This window comes from Geospiza fortis, unplaced genomic scaffold, assembly GCF_000277835.1.
Source record: "Geospiza fortis unplaced genomic scaffold, GeoFor_1.0 scaffold95, whole genome shotgun sequence".
Lineage (NCBI taxonomy): Eukaryota > Metazoa > Chordata > Aves > Passeriformes > Thraupidae > Geospiza > Geospiza fortis.
In genome coordinates, this window is record NW_005054333.1 from 1,494,303 (window position 1) to 1,511,949 (window position 17,647).

The 17,647-nt window shown below is 39.2% G+C and overlaps 1 protein-coding gene across 1 annotated transcript in view; it reads left to right on the top strand.

Moving 5' to 3' along the window:
• Window positions 1-14,006, top strand: part of DAZL (deleted in azoospermia like) — a 14,576-nt gene extending 570 nt beyond the window's left edge. The window contains 12 exon segments of the mRNA XM_014307299.2: window positions 6-42; window positions 45-181; window positions 1,920-2,054; window positions 2,373-2,464; window positions 3,786-3,837; window positions 8,042-8,108; window positions 8,436-8,569; window positions 9,860-9,940; window positions 10,712-10,768; window positions 11,838-11,939; window positions 12,683-12,781; window positions 13,521-14,006. Of these exon segments, the coding sequence (XP_014162774.2) occupies window positions 6-42; window positions 45-181; window positions 1,920-2,054; window positions 2,373-2,464; window positions 3,786-3,837; window positions 8,042-8,108; window positions 8,436-8,569; window positions 9,860-9,940; window positions 10,712-10,768; window positions 11,838-11,939; window positions 12,683-12,781; window positions 13,521-13,574 (1,047 nt within the window). The 3' untranslated portion in view covers window positions 13,575-14,006.
• Window positions 14,007-17,647: the final 3,641 nt, after the last annotated feature.

Genomic DNA, 17,647 nt, shown 5'->3' on the forward strand with positions numbered 1-17,647 from the left:
GCCAGGAGCGGCGCCTCGCCTGCCCGAGGTCCTACGTCCCCCCCTGCTGGAGCAAAGGCCCGGCGTCGCCCGGAGTGCCGCGGGCTCCTCGGCCCGCACCGGCATGCTGCTTGCTGTTTGTTCTTTCTATGTGAGAAACGTGATTTGCGACTGTAGCGCTGACGCTTCAAACACTATACGAGTAAGGTGGTGGGCCTTTTTTCGGTTTTGTTTTTTTTAATTTTTTTTTTTTTTATACGGGAGAGGTTGTGCCTAGCGTGCAGTGCTGGGCCGAGGGCTCCACTTAGTGCCCAGCGGGAAGGCTGCGGCGCCAGCCGCATTCTTCCCTCAGGCACTCGCGCTGTCATGGAGACTGCTCAGTGTCCGCTCAGGGGGACGTGGGTCACGGGGTTTAAATGTTTCAATTAAAAAAAAAAAAAAAACAACAAAAAAATAATGCTTACTTAAAACAGAGAATGTGCTGAGGCCAGAGAGAAGCCTGAAAAATCAGGGGCTTGTGTGGCCAAAAAAAGTGAACGTTTTTCTCTCCTGGATAAGCATAAACTTGAGTAATGTTTGTAACACACGTGGGTGGGTAGGTAGGTATTTCTTCCACGTAGCCCAACAAACAAGTCCTTTTCCACCTTTTCTTTTGCCAAAATTCTTAACTAGTCTCCCGACTACTGTTATACCAGTTTTCCCTCATCAATTTAAACTTCATGGTTCCCCTCATGAATTTAAACTTCAATAATACAGAGCAAACAGATTAATTTTATATTTTGATGAGAGAAGCAAAAAAACACCTGTTAATTCTGATAAGCTGAAAAACTGAATAAACCCCAATATTTGTGGCATCTGGAAATTTGATTCAGAGCTACTTCTTGAGATAGACAAACTAGACTTCTTTTAGAGTAATTTTAAAGGGATGAGTCACTTCAGCTGATGCTGTAGTTCCAGTATCATAGGCAGAATTTCCCACTTCAGAACTTGAGGTGGTTTAGGCTTTGGACACTGATTCAGCAGCAGTGTGAGGTCTTTGTGCATTGTGTATGTAGAACAGTCATTTGTGTAGTGCTATGTTGACAAAATTTTTTGGGTTTAGATAAGACAGTAATTTTTTTGCATTGGTGAGCGTTTTCCATCATCGTACTGAGGACTTGAAAAGTGGCCTTGGAGGGAGATTTTCTTTTGTTCTAGGAGAATTTTACCTCTGTGCGTTTTTGATCTCCTTTTCAAGTTCTAGGAAATGCATGTATTAATAAATCTTATTTTTCATGTTGCCCAGCTTGCTTGAATGCCTAAGTAGTCTGTTTATTCTTTCTTTCTTTCAGGTACATAATGTGTGAGTGTTAAATAAGTTATTTTCTTTGAAATTCTGCATCATTAGTGTGAGACACGAGCGCTGCCCTTCCATGGTGGCCAAGGCCGTGTGTGACAGGTGTACCAGCAGCATCTGTGGCTACCAGCAGTGTCTGTGGTTACCAGCTTCCTTCAGCGGGTTCTGGCGCTTGCTGGGCTCCTCTCCTGAGAGCCGTTTCCTGTTTTAGGGCTGCTAGAGAACTTGCACAGCAAAGTGAATACCACTTCTAGCTTGGTTCCCTGGCACATCCAGAAAGAAAGAAGTAGAAGCAGCAGTTAGGTCAGCTTGAGGAGTTGCCATCTCAGATTTCAGTTCAAATGCCCTTTAGCTGGGTATGCAGCCAAACAAAAGCAGAATACCAGGTGGGTGAAAAACTGCTCGCTTCATGTTAATCTTCCTCCTCCCAGATTTTATAGAGCCAGTTTCATTTGAACTGAGAAGTGTTAGAACCAATGAATGGTCCATTTGTGCTATTGAAATTCTGTGTCACCTGCTATATCTATAGGAAGGTGCAGGCATTCTGGTGTCTTAAAATGTAATCTAATTAACTAAAACAAATATTTCTGTTTAATTTTTTTAGGCAGCACATGTGGAGACGCAACGTTCAAGCACCACGGAGGGCAGTGCCTATTCAGCAACAGTCAGTCAGGGCTATGTTTTGCCAGAAGGAAAAATCATGCCCAACACAGTCTTTGTTGGTGGAATTGACGTAAGGGTATGTATACACTTTTCATTGTTTAAAATAGGGTATAGGGAACATCGGTGGAGAATAAGTGGAAATTTTGCTCCTGTTTTAGTGTGGATTTTTTTACTTCTTTGTGGTGGTGGGGTTCTTTTTTTTTATTTGTGTGTGCATTTGCCAATCTAGAAGATCTTGAAATGTCATGGGAGAATTCTGGAACATGTCTTCCAAAACTAACTTTTAGTTCTTATGGTAGTGGAAAATGGGTTTAAAAAATGGCACTGCCTGCTTTAAATCAGTTCTAAGCAGTTGAATGGTTTTGAAGATGTTTAAGGCCTTGTTTTCTTTTAGATGAATGAAGCAGAAATTCGGAGTGTCTTTGAACAATATGGTACTGTGAAGGAGGTGAAGGTCATCACTGACAGAACTGGTGTTTCGAAGGGGTGGGTAGAATATGAGTAGTTGTTTTAAGTTGCTGCTTATGTGGACAGCATTCTGCAATAGGTGATATTAGCAGATGCTTAGCAACACACTTGACATGCTTAAGCCTTAATACTACTAGCTGCAGTTTTCTGTTATGATGAGTTAAGACTGTGAAACCAGTAAATCCGTACTGCCCCAAACTTAAATCTGCATAATTTTACAAAGAATAGGATTAATTTTTCTACTTCAGTCTCTCTGTTCAGGGAAAAGAAGTTCACTGTCACTCAGTCATTGGAAACAAAGCCTAATTTGTGTGATGCTTACACAGCCAGTTCTTTTGTAGGACTCTTCTGCTGGCTAGAGTAGTTAAAAATCTGGGCACCGTTCAGGATGATTAAGAGAATTAAGGTGGCTTATTCAGGGCAGGGGCTCTGCCCTCTCCTAACACTTGTGAATAAGTTCTAGAGTAAAACAGCCCAGACTTGTTTGGGTGAAGACTAAGTATGTGAACAAAGTTGAAACAAGGGAAATTCCTTTTGAATATATTGAGGAGTTCTGGATTACTGTGGTGAAACCCTTAAATAAGACAATGAAGGACCTTACCCTGTTGAGTTCTGGGGAGGCCATCCCAGTTTTGAGGTTATCCCTCCTGATAAGAAGGAGACAGTACCCTCTTCAAGTTCCTTCCAGTGAGAGTTTTTCTTAGATTCTATTCTTAGCTCCTACAGTGTCACATCTTTTTCTTCAGCATATATAGCAATGGAAGAGCTGGAAATAAAACTCATTTTCTCATATCCCTTCCTAGTCTGCGAATTGAACCCTGCTGTGCAATTAGTGTATGTTACAAGTATTGATAATCACTTGACTTATTCCATTAATGGGACACAATTGTTACTATAATGCTCTGAAATTATCTTAATTGTGTAGACCAGATAAACTAGGAATGCAGTGAAATAAACTGAAAAACCTCTTCAAGAATTGCTTCCCTCCCACTGGTGTTACTGTTCCTATAATGCCTGCTTTCATCCAGACCTCTGTAGTAAATACAAAATTTAAAGATAAGTCAGATGCTATTTAAATTTTTAACTTTCTGAGTTGCTAATATTAACAGCAGTACTCATTTTGAGTAGTTAAAATGGAAAAATAGGACTTACTTCATGGTATTCTAAAATCTGGCATTTAGTTTCTTGCATCTGGCCTGAATCATAAATTAATGTTCTAGTTGATAATTTTGATGTGCAGTATAATGTACCTGGCACATTGTTAACTGGTCTTGTTTCAAACAATTTGGCTTATAATCAAATGATACCAATTACTGAATAGTCTGTTCTTCCTTTTTAGGTATGGATTTGTGTCTTTCTTCGACAATGTGGATGTTCAAAAGATAGTTGAGGTAAGCTCAACTTTGTCCAAATGACTAAGAAGTTGAGGTATGAAGGCTAGAGACAAGTTTGTGGAAGCCAAGTTACGTACCTTCTAGTGTAAGTTAGTAAGTTAGGACACAGAAAGTCTAGGGCTGCCCAAAAGGTAAACTTTCTAAAATGTGTGCTGGTGGTAAAATCTTTATGTATTCGCTTAAATAAGAAGCAAGATTAGTTTTTAGCCTGGTGTGGTCAAACATCTCATGTAATTTTGTTTCTGATTGCTCTCATTTATTTATGTGCTTGAAAGCCTTGAGGTGTTTGGCTGCTTGCTTTTGGTAGTTGATGATTGTCATAGAACCCTTTTGCTTATGGCAGAAATGTAGACATTTAGTTTTTGGGATGTCTTGGTTTAAGATAATTAAGATTAACCAATCCCTTTCCACCAATAAGGAGAAAGAAATATGGATAGATATAAGTGAAAAAACAACAGTTTGCTAATAAAAAAGGAAGTAGCAACGGGCAAAAAAATAACACTAATAGTCACTAGTTACAAAGTTGCTGAAATCTCCTGGACTCCCGGGGAACAAAGAGGAACTTGAAATGGTGGGGTGACACCTCCCCAAAATAGTGGCCTCTGCAGCTGATCAACCTTGTAGTTCCAAAGGCAAGGGGAAAATGGTGACAGCCCTCCTCCTTCTTACCTCTTCATTGGTGAATGCGGCTGGCACTCTTCAGCAGCTGGTACTTGGTCAAGGGCTAGAACTCACAGAGGGATTTGCCTTCCTTGTCAGCAGACAGCCAGGCAAGGCCAGGCAGCTGGGCTGGGGTGGCTCTGCCTTCACTTCTGCAGGGCTGCTCCATGCTGGCTGCAGACAGGTAGTTGTGGGATTCACCTTGAGTCCAGTCCAAGATGCAAGAGAGAAACAAAAGATGGGGGAAAAAACCCCAGAGCAGAGCCTCTGCCTTGAGCAAAGACCATGAGGCAAGAGAGAGTGCTGTCTCTGCTTGAACTTTTGAAAGGCTGGGGCACTTGCCCTACTCTGCCCCATGGTTGTGTTTTCTGGCTTCAGGGTCTTAGGAGACAGTAACAATTTTGGGCACAGATAGATAAAATACAATAACATTTTGGGTTCCTAGGGCATAGGAGTAACAGTATCATGGAAGACAGTATTAATTTTTTTATTTATGTCTCAGTAGTTGAAATATGTTTCTCTAGCAGTATTTGTGCATTTGGATGCTACCTGGAATGCAAGTATTTTTTTAAGCCTCCTAGATTGTGCTGTGGCTGTTACTGTGTGTAGTGGGTCTAAGTGCTGGCCAGACACCAGTGCGTCCACTGGAATTATTTACTCATTTTCTGCTGTGAGATAAGGATTAGGAGGAGAGCAAAGCAGGCTCAAAACTTTAAAGGGTATAAAAAAACCCCCTTCATTAACAGGACTAAAACCAAAAAAAAACTTCATTAACAGGACTAAAACCAAAATAATCAGAATAAACCTTCATAACACTTTTCCTACCCTCAAGTCTTCTGTCTTTTCCTACTGACAACGTAAAGAGACAAATGTGGTATTTTCAGTCAGTTCACCACTTTTAAAATAATCTTTTCTTCAGTTCATTTAGGGAGAGGAGCCTCTCCTGCCGTGTAAAGGAGACTGGGCCTGCAGGTGGTCATGTGATCTCCGCTGGGCAGCGGCAGCTCTGGCTGCATGGCTGCTTTCTGGCCCCTGCAGCAGCCAATTCCAGCTGCAGGGCTGCCTCTGTTCTTAGCCGGTGCCAGCAGGATGGCTCTGCAGCTCACAGCCAGAGCGGGGCCAGGCTGTGGCTGGAACTCCAGCCACAGAATATCCACCAGCCTGGCTGTGTGGTAGAGCGGGGCCTTGCCCAGCCAGTGTTCAAAGGCCGGAGGCAAGAGAGTTTTTCCCGGGCTTTGCTCATTTTTAAGTGTGGTTTCACGGAGGCATGTTCAGCTTTTTTTAAGTGGTTAAACAGGGTGTCAGTATTGAAAACTAGCCAGCTGATTGGTTTTATCAGGTCTGAAGAAAGCTGCCAAGGTCCGTATAGGGAATCACTTAGGTAGCTGGTGGATTTGTTCCTTAACTAAAAACCAGACTATGTTGAACCACGACACTGTCACCATATAGTTTTGTGTAGCAAACACAGGAGATGAAGGGGTAGAACTGTTACAGACCTTCTGATCTTGGGAGTTCGGTATCGGAGAAATTTTAAATCTTAAATCTCAGCACTTATAACCGGATCAGGTACTTGGTTCTGATAGACTTGGGCAGGTCACAAACCACTGACAAAGCTTTTTATTTTCCCTCTTTCTCCCCAGCCTGAATACAGTAACTGTGAAAATAACATGTATTGAAATGCAATGTAACTTGCCTCTTTGAAGTCTTTGGCTCAGAAAACTCCTGTGTCTCTGGAGGATGAACAGTCTCTCGTTTGCTTCTGAAGCTCTTAGATAGGGAAGTAGATCAGAAAGACAAATCCAGATAGATGTGCCAGGCACAAATGTAGTGTTCTGTGATGTGCAGATGTGTTTACTGGCCATCCAGCTCTGTAAGTGGGAAGAGAATATGCTTGAATAAAGTGGAGGGTAATGAAACCCCAGCAGGAGATCGTTGATACTCACCAAAAGATTTTAAAAGCTTGCTGTTACCTGATGTGGTATGATGACAAAAATATACAGTGACTGCTGTACTGAGCAACAGTCTTCATCTGAGAACACCTTTTTCTTTTTACTATGTATTACATTTACTATGCTACATCAGTGTGGAATGCTTGCTCTGAGGTAACAATTTCTGTGGAGTCCTCTTGAGTAGCGTTGACATTTGAGCCGTGCAGAGTACTGATTTTCTGTGTGTGCTTCAAAACTGGAGCCTGCAGTGTTCCTCTGTTAATATAGTACTTACTGATCTGAGTTTGTACACCAGAGGTCTTGAAAGACCCAGAGGCATATTGTGGGTTTTCTTTTCAGTGCACATTTCAGGTCTGCAGGCAGTACAAATACCTGCCGTCTCAGAAATAGGCATGTTCAGATGGAACCTGTTGTCTTTTGGAGGGGATTAAAGAAAGGAAGAAATTAACATGGGTGTTGTAGAGTTCAAATTATATGCAAAGGTTACTGCACTAAATCACTTGAGGCCTTATCTGCACCGAGTGGTCAGTGTTTTCTGTAAATAAGCATGATAGAGCCTCTAACTAAAATTAGTCTTGGTGCCTGTGTTCATCTGGCCGTTCAAAAGGCCTTGTAGCCTTGTTCCACCTGATGGTGTTTTTCTTCTGCTTTAGGTATGTAACTGCACTCTGGTCCAGCATGCATCTGTTTGCAGTTCAGATTGGAAAGTTGTCTTTCATTTAGAGGGGAGGCCTGTCTCCTAGGACCTCTCATTGTTGAGGTGGAAAAGGTACTTGCATGATTTTGGGCACAGTAGGATTCCAGAATTAATTTAAAAATACCCAAAATCAACCAAGACACTTTTCCCTGAGAAAAATAAAAACCGAAAAAGTTCACCTGTCAAATTAGTCTATTTGGTGCAATAACTAGGTTATTGCACCTTTTTTCACCCCCATATGTCTGTTGAATCATCTTCTCATGCTGATAGAAATTAGAATGAGCAAGATTTTTGTAATCATTATATTTCTTATTATTTTACAGGCAACAATACAGTTGCTGTTGCCTGTTCAAAGCACTTCCTTTAGCAGAAATGGGAGAAAATTGCAAAACCACGTATTTTCTTCTGAAGCAGGCACTTCTGTAGAGTTGCATGCGATAGAGAATCTAGACAGACTGTCTGCATCCAATACTGACTTTATTGCTTGGTACTAAAATTGTGCTAATAGGGCTAAACCAAAAATCTTTCACTAGAAACCTGAGACCGTGGTCACTTTCCAGTAGTACTCTCACTGAGACAGGAATAGTTAAGGCCTGTGTGTGTAAAGGAGCAGGACTGACAGTCACTGATACATAGTTGCAAATTCGAGTAGTACATGTTACTATTAGGGCCAGTGATACATAATTTTGGAGGGTTGGTGAGGAGGCTGAGCTGAGGGCACTGCAGGACATCTGCAGGTAAAAGGCACATGGTGTTGAGACAGGAGACTGGAGGCTGTTAAGGCTTTATGAGAGTTGATGTACTGTGATGTAGAATCAGAGTCCAGTCTCTTTAAAATCCTACAAACCTCTCACCTTGCTGATTCCCAGCTTACAGAGAATAACCTGTCTTTCAGTCACAAATCAACTTCCACGGTAAAAAGCTGAAACTGGGGCCAGCAATCAGAAAACAACAAAACTTAAGTAAGTATATCTAAGTAAATTTGTTCATATTGCAGGTATTATAATATAACAGGGTTTTTTTCTTAATTATACGTCATTATCTTCGCAAATACTTTTTGTCTGATGCAGTATGTATATTTCAGTTAAACCTGGGTTCTGACTTCTGTGACCTCACTTGTATGGGGTGGTTTTAAGAAGAGTGACATTGGTAGCACAATACAATATAGTTAATATTGAGTTAAATTGGAGATTGAAAACACTTGAGGTTTTTTCCAGCTTGAATTTAGATTCCTAATGAAATACATGTAGTAATGTCTTAATACTATTTTTTATCTGTTTCAAAACAAGATTCCTGCGTGCATCCCAGACAAATAGTTCTTGGTCCTCCTCCACCACAGTTCCAGAGCGTGTGGGGTAATCAGAATATGGAGACATACATGCAGCCTCCAGCTGTCATGAACCCAGTAACACCCTATGTTCAGGTAAGACTGCTCCTGACACTGGTTTTCAATCATAATGAAATATTTATTGAAGGTGCAAGCACATAGGACTTTTGGAGTATGTATTGAGATTCCAATCTGATCTTACCTGCCTGATTTCATATTGCATTCCCCAGTAAGAAGCACCCAACTTCAAACCATTTCAAAGGAATGCCAGCAGCCTTGAAAAACTGATTCAGTGATGTTAACTCATTACAAAACAAGAGGGAGATACCCTTTAAGAATGAGAGCTGTTGAAAGTGGAGGGAAGATTGAGTTATTACTGCTTGTTACAGATGCAGTTCACAAATCAAGTGTATCCAGACATTTAATGTGTTGCTGTCCTGCTTCAGAATAAACTATGAAATTTAAAATGTATTTTTGTAAACTAAGAGTGGGATAAGAAGTTATCCCAGGTACTTTTCTCCTAGCCAAACATATCCTTGGTTTTAAACTGGTGTTGTGTTATAAGAGCACTGTGTTCCAGCATCTGCTGTTAATAGCTGTGCCCAGCACAGTGTTGCAGATGAGCATTCCTTGTGTGGTGTGGGTACAGTGCTTCTGGCCTGGATATGAGTCCTGTGCTTGTGAGTGAACCAGATCAGGCTCTCTTACTGCATTACTGTGTGATGGGGCAGTACTGACTACAATCTGATCCTGTTTTGTATATCTTAAGGAAAGAGGAACAGCAAACTGGCGGAAATACTTTCTTGCAAGGCAGAGAGCTTGATAATAGTATTCTTGCTGATTCTCTTTAGTTTATTAATTTAAGGGCATTAATTCCCTTATAGGCTGGAATGTTCCTTTAACTATTCCCTGAAGAATCTGAGAAAGTTCCACGTTCACAGTGTCAGAATACTTTCAGAAAATAAATACTAGGAAATTGTCTTCATATGAGTACTTAGCTTCCTCTTCCTCCTAGAAACTGATCCTTCAGATTGTACTCCATTATTTCATAGTAGTCAGTCTGCTTCAGATCTACTTCTCAAAGTTTATGGCATGACTTGTGCTTCTGAAATGACTTAAAAGATCAGCTACAAGCAGAAATGGGATTTTTAGATACATAAGGGTTGGAATGTCACTTTATAGATGTTATTAGTGCCTGAAGTACTGAAGCAAGCCTTGTGGGAAATCTAAGGGTTGCTTTTAAATAGTGAGTCTAGTCTGCGCAGGAATTGAAATAACAGTGTAACTTCTAAAAGTGTGCTCCTGGCTAATACCTCTACAAATATCATACTTGTATCTTGCTTCAAAATTGCGTTTTTTTTTTTTTAAAAAAAGCTTTCTTTGCAGCCCTGTCCATACAGTTCATCACCAGCTGTACTGCTAAAGCAGCAAGTTCCCATAGGATATCAACCAGCTTACAACTATCAGGTATGTCAAGTTTTACTAAAAGCAGAAAGGCTGTTGGATACCTGACTAAGCTGGAATGAAGTGTTAACTGGAGTCTGATCTTCGTGCTTCTCATTCTTTGGAATCTATCTTCCTTTAGTTCTTCACAGCTACTAAAGCAAAAACAAAATAGTGATAAAAACTGTTGAGTAAATTAGCATACTCTTTTCTTTTTATAGTTTCATTGGTATTTTCTTAAATGTACTGTGATTAAAACAACTTTGCAACTAGAAAAAAGTACGTGAACTAGTACTCGTGAGAGGGAGCTTTGCATTTGTACGTGCTGTAGTGCAGGATGTTAGGAACTTGGAATCAGAATCGTATCAGATAATAGCATGTTTGCTGTATATGGGGGGGATGTGGTCTTGTGCTATAAAAATGTTAGAGAAGGTGCTTAGCTGATAGTGGGGTTTGAACTACAAGTGAAGTGGGTGGCTAAGTCCTGTTACTGGTGCCAAACTAGGAGTAACTGGAAGCAGCTAGAGGCTTGAGATCTGTTTTCAATGTAGGTATTTGGTTTCCCTTATTTTCCTAATATTTAGAAATATTTTAAAATTTTTCTTTACCTTGGAGTGAGAAGGCAATAGATGGATAAAGTAAGGTATCTTTCTGGATGTAAGACTGTATTGATGAATTGTTTTCTGAAAAATCCAGACATGAAATGCTATAAACAATGGCTCATACAGAGCAGTTACTTTGTCTGTGTTGGAAATTAATGAGTAAAAGGTGGTTCTTGTCTAATTTTTGTTTAAGGCTCAACCACAGTGGCTTGCTGGGGAGCCAAGAAATTATGTAATACCTCCAACTCCGGTAAGTCTACAAAGTTAGACTTCTGAAACTGTCTTCTTTATTAGCACATTGTTTTTACAGCATGATACTTAGAAAAAAAAAGTCTGTTCATTGTCTGGATCTGTGTAATCTGGTCTACAAAAATCTGTAATTGCTGATAAGATTGTATGTAGTTGTTCAGAATTTCTACTGATTTAGTGCTTTTTTGAGTTACCTGGTGGAAGAGATCTGCCTGGTTTTGGCACTAGAACTACATGTTCTAGTTACAGAACTCTGGAATTCTAAGTAAAATGGAGTTGGTTTTTCAGGAAAGGTTGAAGGAAAAGTAAGTTGACCTGATGTACCTTTTTTTTTAAGTTTAAAGAGTCTCCATATTCTTTGCAAATACTGATGAATTTTTTGGCTCCTTCCAATAGGTTTTAAATTTTTTCTCAGGCTACTACAAACTGTAGATGGTGCTGCTAGCCTCTGAAAAAATTTCTTGCTTTCTGTGACTTAATGCAAGAAAAAGGAAAAAATACTCTCTATTTGTTTACAATGTCAGAATTTAAACTTGCCCTCTGGGTATTGCTATATATTTAGGTGTATTTATTGACTACAGTTTTGATTAAGTGTTTAAAAGCTGTAGTAAGTAATTTTCTTGTGAGTGGTATTCTCTTCCTGAAAGTTGTCAGAAGTCATTGAAATATTGATTACACTACTGGCTTGAAATAGGTTTTTTTTTAATAACATCCATGAATGTGGATACATTATATAGCCATAATGTATCACTTTACAATTCAATGGTAGCAGGCCAAAATGTCTTTAGAGTAAGTGTGCATGGGGATTTCATTGTTAAATGTTAAAAGCTTCATTGTAGGAGCAAGCAAGTGTTCTAGAGCTATCTCAGTTAAGCAACTTTAGGTATCATTCTTAACTGTCTTAGTAAAATGGGTCATGACACAATATTTCCCCTACTCATGAAACTTCCCAAAACTGTGAAGATAAATTTGGCACAGTTTACAGATAGATGAGGATCAGTGACACCATAAGTGTGCAGTGTTTTTCCAGTGTTACTGAAACATTGTGTAATACTTAAAAAACTCTCTAGGTGTATACTTCAGTGAACTATCATGGCTCTGAGGATCCAGGATATGTACAGATGGAATGCACTGTTCCAGAGCCCACGCAGTTGCCTAACAGCCCACAGAAGGTAAGTGCTTTCTCAAAACTTTAATATTCTTTATCATAAATGCCATTCCCAGAAATTTGCACATGACGGTTATGTAGCTTTGTCAAGGGCCTTACTGATATCCTAGAAATCAGGGTTATAATTGCTACTTTCAGCCTGTTAAGTCCCATGTATCTGATTTCTGTGTACAACTTCACAAGTCTCACGTTTCCTTGAAACTGCTGTTAGTGCTTGTTTGCAATGCTGAGGGCTGGATAAAGTGTGTGTTCTACCTCATTAAGTCTTGTCAGTAGACTTTGCCTAATCTGTGGAAATTGCAGGGAAAATTACAGGTGCCAGAAAAGTAGATTCAGTAGCACTGCCTGCTGTCTTAGGGTGAAAGTTACCAACTCAGATATTTGAAACTTAAATCTACTTTTCTTACTGTTTCATGGAAGGTGGCCCCAATTTAGTGAACAGTTGGCTCTGAATTCAGTTTTTAAAGGGAGAAATTCCATTTCTGTGCTGTCAGCCTCATCTACAAGAGAATTGGCATGTCACTGATTAGAATTGTTATGCTGTAACACTGAAGGGGGATAATGAGTTAGTAATTTTAGAAGACTGGGCGGGGGACAAAAAAATTTGCAAGTATCTCAGGGAACACAAGGCAGTTGAGGAATCCTGATTTCCAAGTAAACCCTGTGACACACTGGCACTGCTAGCTAGTAATGCCCTAACTAAGAAAATAACTTATAACTATATATGCACCTATAACTGTATTTCAGAAGTCTGTGGACAGGGGCATGCAAACAGTACTATCCTGTCTGTCTAATCCTGAGAACCAGCTGACAAATGACTTTGTATCACAGGACAGCAATGTAAAGGTACGTAGTGGAAGTAAAATGATATCCCTGAAACATAGGTGCCCTTCAGTGTGTTCACCTACAAGATACTATAAAGATGAAGCAATTCATATCTGTGGATGCCACTTGAATTTTTTCTTCCTTGTACACGCTCTTGAGATGTGTGGATTTGGCTCTCTGTTGCTTAATGATGGAAAGAAGTGCTGAAATTGGATTCAGTGGGTTTAATCAGGACAGCATAAAAATTGCTGAACAGTAAACTAATGAACAGTTAGAGCATAAGTCTGGCTAGTCATTTCTCAGTCACATGGCTGAAAGCAGATTACTCCCTAGCTTGGACAGAGGATGTTGACGTTAAACCTTGATAGTCTGTACAATGAAATAGCTACTGTGGATGGTGGCTAGTTATGCTTTGTCTCTGCTTTCACAAATAAATGGTGGTCCAGGTTGGTAAGCTGGTTGTTCTTTTTTTGCTGTATGTGTTCCATCTTTGTAGTGTTGCAATTTCTGGTTACGTTCCAAGTCATGTGTAATTTCAGGTTATTAATTTCTAAGACCTTGCTTCCTTTTTGTAAAATAGCAGATCCGTGAACTAGACAGGTGTACTCTGAAAAGGGAATGGAGAAGCTGTGTTTTGTCAGTTTTGAAGAGGGGTGAATAGAGTACAGGGTGTCTGGAGATAGTTTTCATGAGACTTTGGTTCCTTTATTCTGATTAATTGAATTTTTTTTTTTTTGTCCTCTCTTCTATCCCATCCCAGGAGGGTAAGACATACCACTTCAGAAAAGGAAAGACAGTACACAAAGCCATTTGATCAACAAAGACTTCAAAGTATCTAAATTAATTAACTAGATGGTACTACAGTTCAATTTAGCAATACAGAATGTAACATTTCTCAAAGTTACTTCATGTTTGTACTCCTGTTCTACGTGTTTTGATACTGTTGTTGTTGCTTGAGTAGTTTGAAGTTCGAAGTTGTAAGAGTTGACAAACTTCAGTGTTACTGTTTGTGTGCTTCCCCTGATAACTGACTGGAATGTTAGAGAGTTTATATGTTTCCTTCACGTGGATTTTTCTCTGAGCTTTAAGGTACAGTTTGCATATTACACGTTGGTTTTCGTTAACACATCGTTTTTCGTTAACTACCATTTGACTTAGATTGGCCGGTTAACTCCTGCGGTTTAAAAATGGAAGTAGTTATTTGCCCAAGATAATGTATTTTAAGACTGAGCTTTTAAATCAGTGCAAAGGAAGATGAGAAGTTGTAACTGAGCTGAAGCCCTGTAAGTCCTGCTTGCCTTTAGACGACATAATCAATGTGATTATGTTCATTGATGACAGTCTATGTACCTGCAGTCTTGAGCATCACTATTATTTTTGGGTAAGTAATGAAGAGAATCCTAAAATTCCTGTATGTAACTTAAAATGCAAGAATGTTATCTGTATTGGGCGCTCAGTCAGCCAATACAAGGTTTTTTACTTGAAAAATCTTAGCAATACCTGTATTTTAAACTTCTGAGAAAATACTGCACTTATATAAACCTTTGTTATGTGATGCAAACTGTTGATCAAAGAATATGTGTATGACTGTTTTAATAATCATGTAGATTTTAGGTGTGTATTGTGAAACAGTGAAATAAATTTTTACTTTGCTTTGGTTTCCTAAATTTCTGGTGTGACAAATCTAAATAATAACTTGCTAAAGCTGTTAAAAACTTACTGCTCTGTGTGAAATTTCCAGTTGCTATAAATCTATAGTAACAGACCTTCATTTTGTGTAGATACTAGCTGAAGCTTCCAAAGAGTAGAACTGAGAAAAGAGAACAGTCTTTTTATATGTCAGGTCCTAGCTTGCTTTTTTTCTCCTACTCAAACACCTCAATCTCTCCAGACAATAAAACAAAAATATGCCTGTCTTGTTAAGGATGTATATATGAGGCTGTTTAGGACTGCCTGTTCAGCTTCAAATTTCCAGAAGGTTTAGAGATAGAAATGGCTAGGCAAAGACTTGGCCAGACATACATGTTGGTGAAATATGTAGAAGGGAAGTGGATGTGTAAGGGAATATGGCTAGAGCAAATGTCCAAGGACTGCTTCTCAGGAGTGTTGTGGATAGAACTTTATTAAAGGAGAGTGAGGGAAAATGATGATGCAGCTTTGTACTGATGTTCTGATAGCATAAATTAACCTGGAAAAAGCAAAGCCTATACCAGTTTCCCTACTCACTGTTTCATGTTACTGAAGATGGTGTTAAGTGTTCCCATGATACTGATTTGCCATGTTCTTTTTCAGACTGCGCTTTTAAAGATAGTGGCTTGATTGTGCGCAACTTCTGTGTTAGCAGCTTTTTTGCAAAATTTTTTCTAGTATTGAATCAGGACCCTGTCCTTTCCAACTTTCAGTGTCTAAACAGCCTGCGTGTGGTTTCAAAGCTGTGATGTCAGTTTATTGATAAAAGGTAGTTGTTTCTTTGCAAATGCAGATTTCTTTTTGGCTTGATTTATGTTGGCTTGGTTGCCCCAGACCTTACCTGAGGCTTTCTGCTGTAGCCCTTAGAAAATGCAAAGGGCCCTGTGCATAGCTGTCTCGTTGAAGATTCCCACCACCAAAAGAGGAGATTAAACCAGAAGATGGCTACACAGAATACACATCTTCTGTTTATTTGACTGAGTGTTATACACAGGACCATCTGGTGACCAAGTTAATTGTACAGTGCACTTGAAATGGTACTAGATCCTTACAGGCATGCTGAGAGGTTCTCTCACAAGGGAATAGTCAAGGCCTTATGAATATAATTTATTTTTTATTCCATTAAATCATGTTGTGCTGGTTCTGCTAGCTGCTTACTTGTAGAGCAACCCATGCATTTTTATTCTTTTGAAGTACCCTATAGCATGTAGCATAAAACATAACACAAAACCAATAAGTACATCTCTTTCCTGTTGCATTCAGAAAGTTGAAACATCTGTTCATTATTGCTGTGATTGAAGGCATTTCCAAAATCAGTGCACGGTACCCCTTGTATTCTCAAATCAAGTGGACCATATTAACTGTGAGCTAGCAGGCTTGTCAGTCCTTGTGCTTCTGCATTTGCTTGCACACAGTATGTACATTCTGTGAGATACTCAAAAGCTTTGGGTGTACTTTAAATATTAAGACCGCTCTTTGTCAAAAGAAACAATTGTATAGACAAGATACAAAAATAAAATGCTTGCATTTAATTGCTATTCTAGAGCTATGACACTTGGTTTGTTTTACTTCCTGCCTGAAGTACCCCAGTTTGCTGTTTGATGGCCTTTTCATATCTTTTTACACACTTTGCCACCTGACAGAATTATTCTTGGAATGAGACAGCCAGACAGATGGTATTCTTGGATCTCCATTAGAATGATTGTCTGGCACAGATGCTAATTCCCTGTCAAAATGGAAATATTTTTTTCCTTCTAGGTATTTGTGTGCTAAACTATCTTATTCTGAAGGTGATGTGATCCTTTTTTGCCAAAAAGAAGGAAAAGTGTTTTCCCTTTTGTATTTCATATGGTTTTCTTTTGTATGCCTTACTGAAAGAGATTTTTTAAAGTCCTCTAACAGATATACACTCTATATTCCTTCTAGGAATTAATTTCTAGACCAGTGTTTTAGAAGAGATAAAAAATGTAAGAGCTTTAATGTCTGCCACTTCTCATATTGTTGAGAAAGTTAAAAAAGGTGATTCCAAGCTATTAAAAATATTGAGGTTTCTTCAGGTAGAGTATGCATCTCAAAAAATCACTTAAGTAGCTTTACAACCCAGATAGATTCTTACTTCCTGATTTGTTTCTGCTCTAAAATTTGAGCTGAAGCTTGGGAGACAAACTCATATTGGAAGTTCTTTTAAAGAAAAAGGCCCCAGCTGAGTTTAAAAAGGCCTTTGTATTGTCCCAGTGGCTGTTCAAGCTTTAACTTAAGGGCTTGTTTGTTTGTGGGGATTTTGTATTTGGTGGGGGTTTCTTTTTTGTTTTGTTTTGGATGTTTGGGAGTTTTTTTTTCCGAGTAGTGTGAACTTGTTTAGTGGGTGCTCAAGACAAGCATGAAAAGGGGTTTCCTATTCTTTCATCTTTAGGTTGTGAGACTGTAGAAAGTATAGAAATGAGGGCAGGATTTATATTTTAAAACATGTTGCTGTAGAATATTGATGCTGCTGGCCAAAAGCAATTACTGTATAGATAGTTTCTCTGATTTTAATTATCTCAAAATTTCTAAATATGTAGTGAAACAAAGGTTCATGCTGTAGTTAATATATTGCTGATGGAGTGGGATATTAGAAGTACTGCTTATAAGACAGTACTGATGCGTCAGCAGTACTACTGCTCTTCTTGGGGTGTGTGTATCATGCCCTTTAAGCTTCTGTTCACCTTTTCCTGTAAGTAGGTGTCCAAATTTCAGGGTATTGTTTAAACTACCTGGTGTTTATACTAGATCACCTTAAAAGATCCTTTCCAACCCAAACTGCTCTATGATTCTGTCAAGGAATCTGCTTTCTCCTACCCCATCCAGGATCACTCTGGATTTAACCTTGTAGGCTGTCTTAAATTTAAAAGAATGTTTTCCTGTGTGATGCCCTTTTTTTGTCTAGAACAAGCCTACCAAATCTCTTTTCCCCCATTATTTTTGCTTCTCTATGACAGACTCTTCAGTGAACTTTCAAACTTCTTGTAAAGTCTTTCTAGAACAATTTAGGATTAAGCTCACCCATTTAAATAGAGCTTGTCTTCTTTTCCTGGGAAAGAATTTGTGCTTAGAACTGGAAATTAATATGTGGATAATTTAATGGGATGGCTTGAGTTGGATGGGACAACTCAAAGGTTATCTAGTGAACCCCCTGCAATGAGCAGGGATATATCCAAC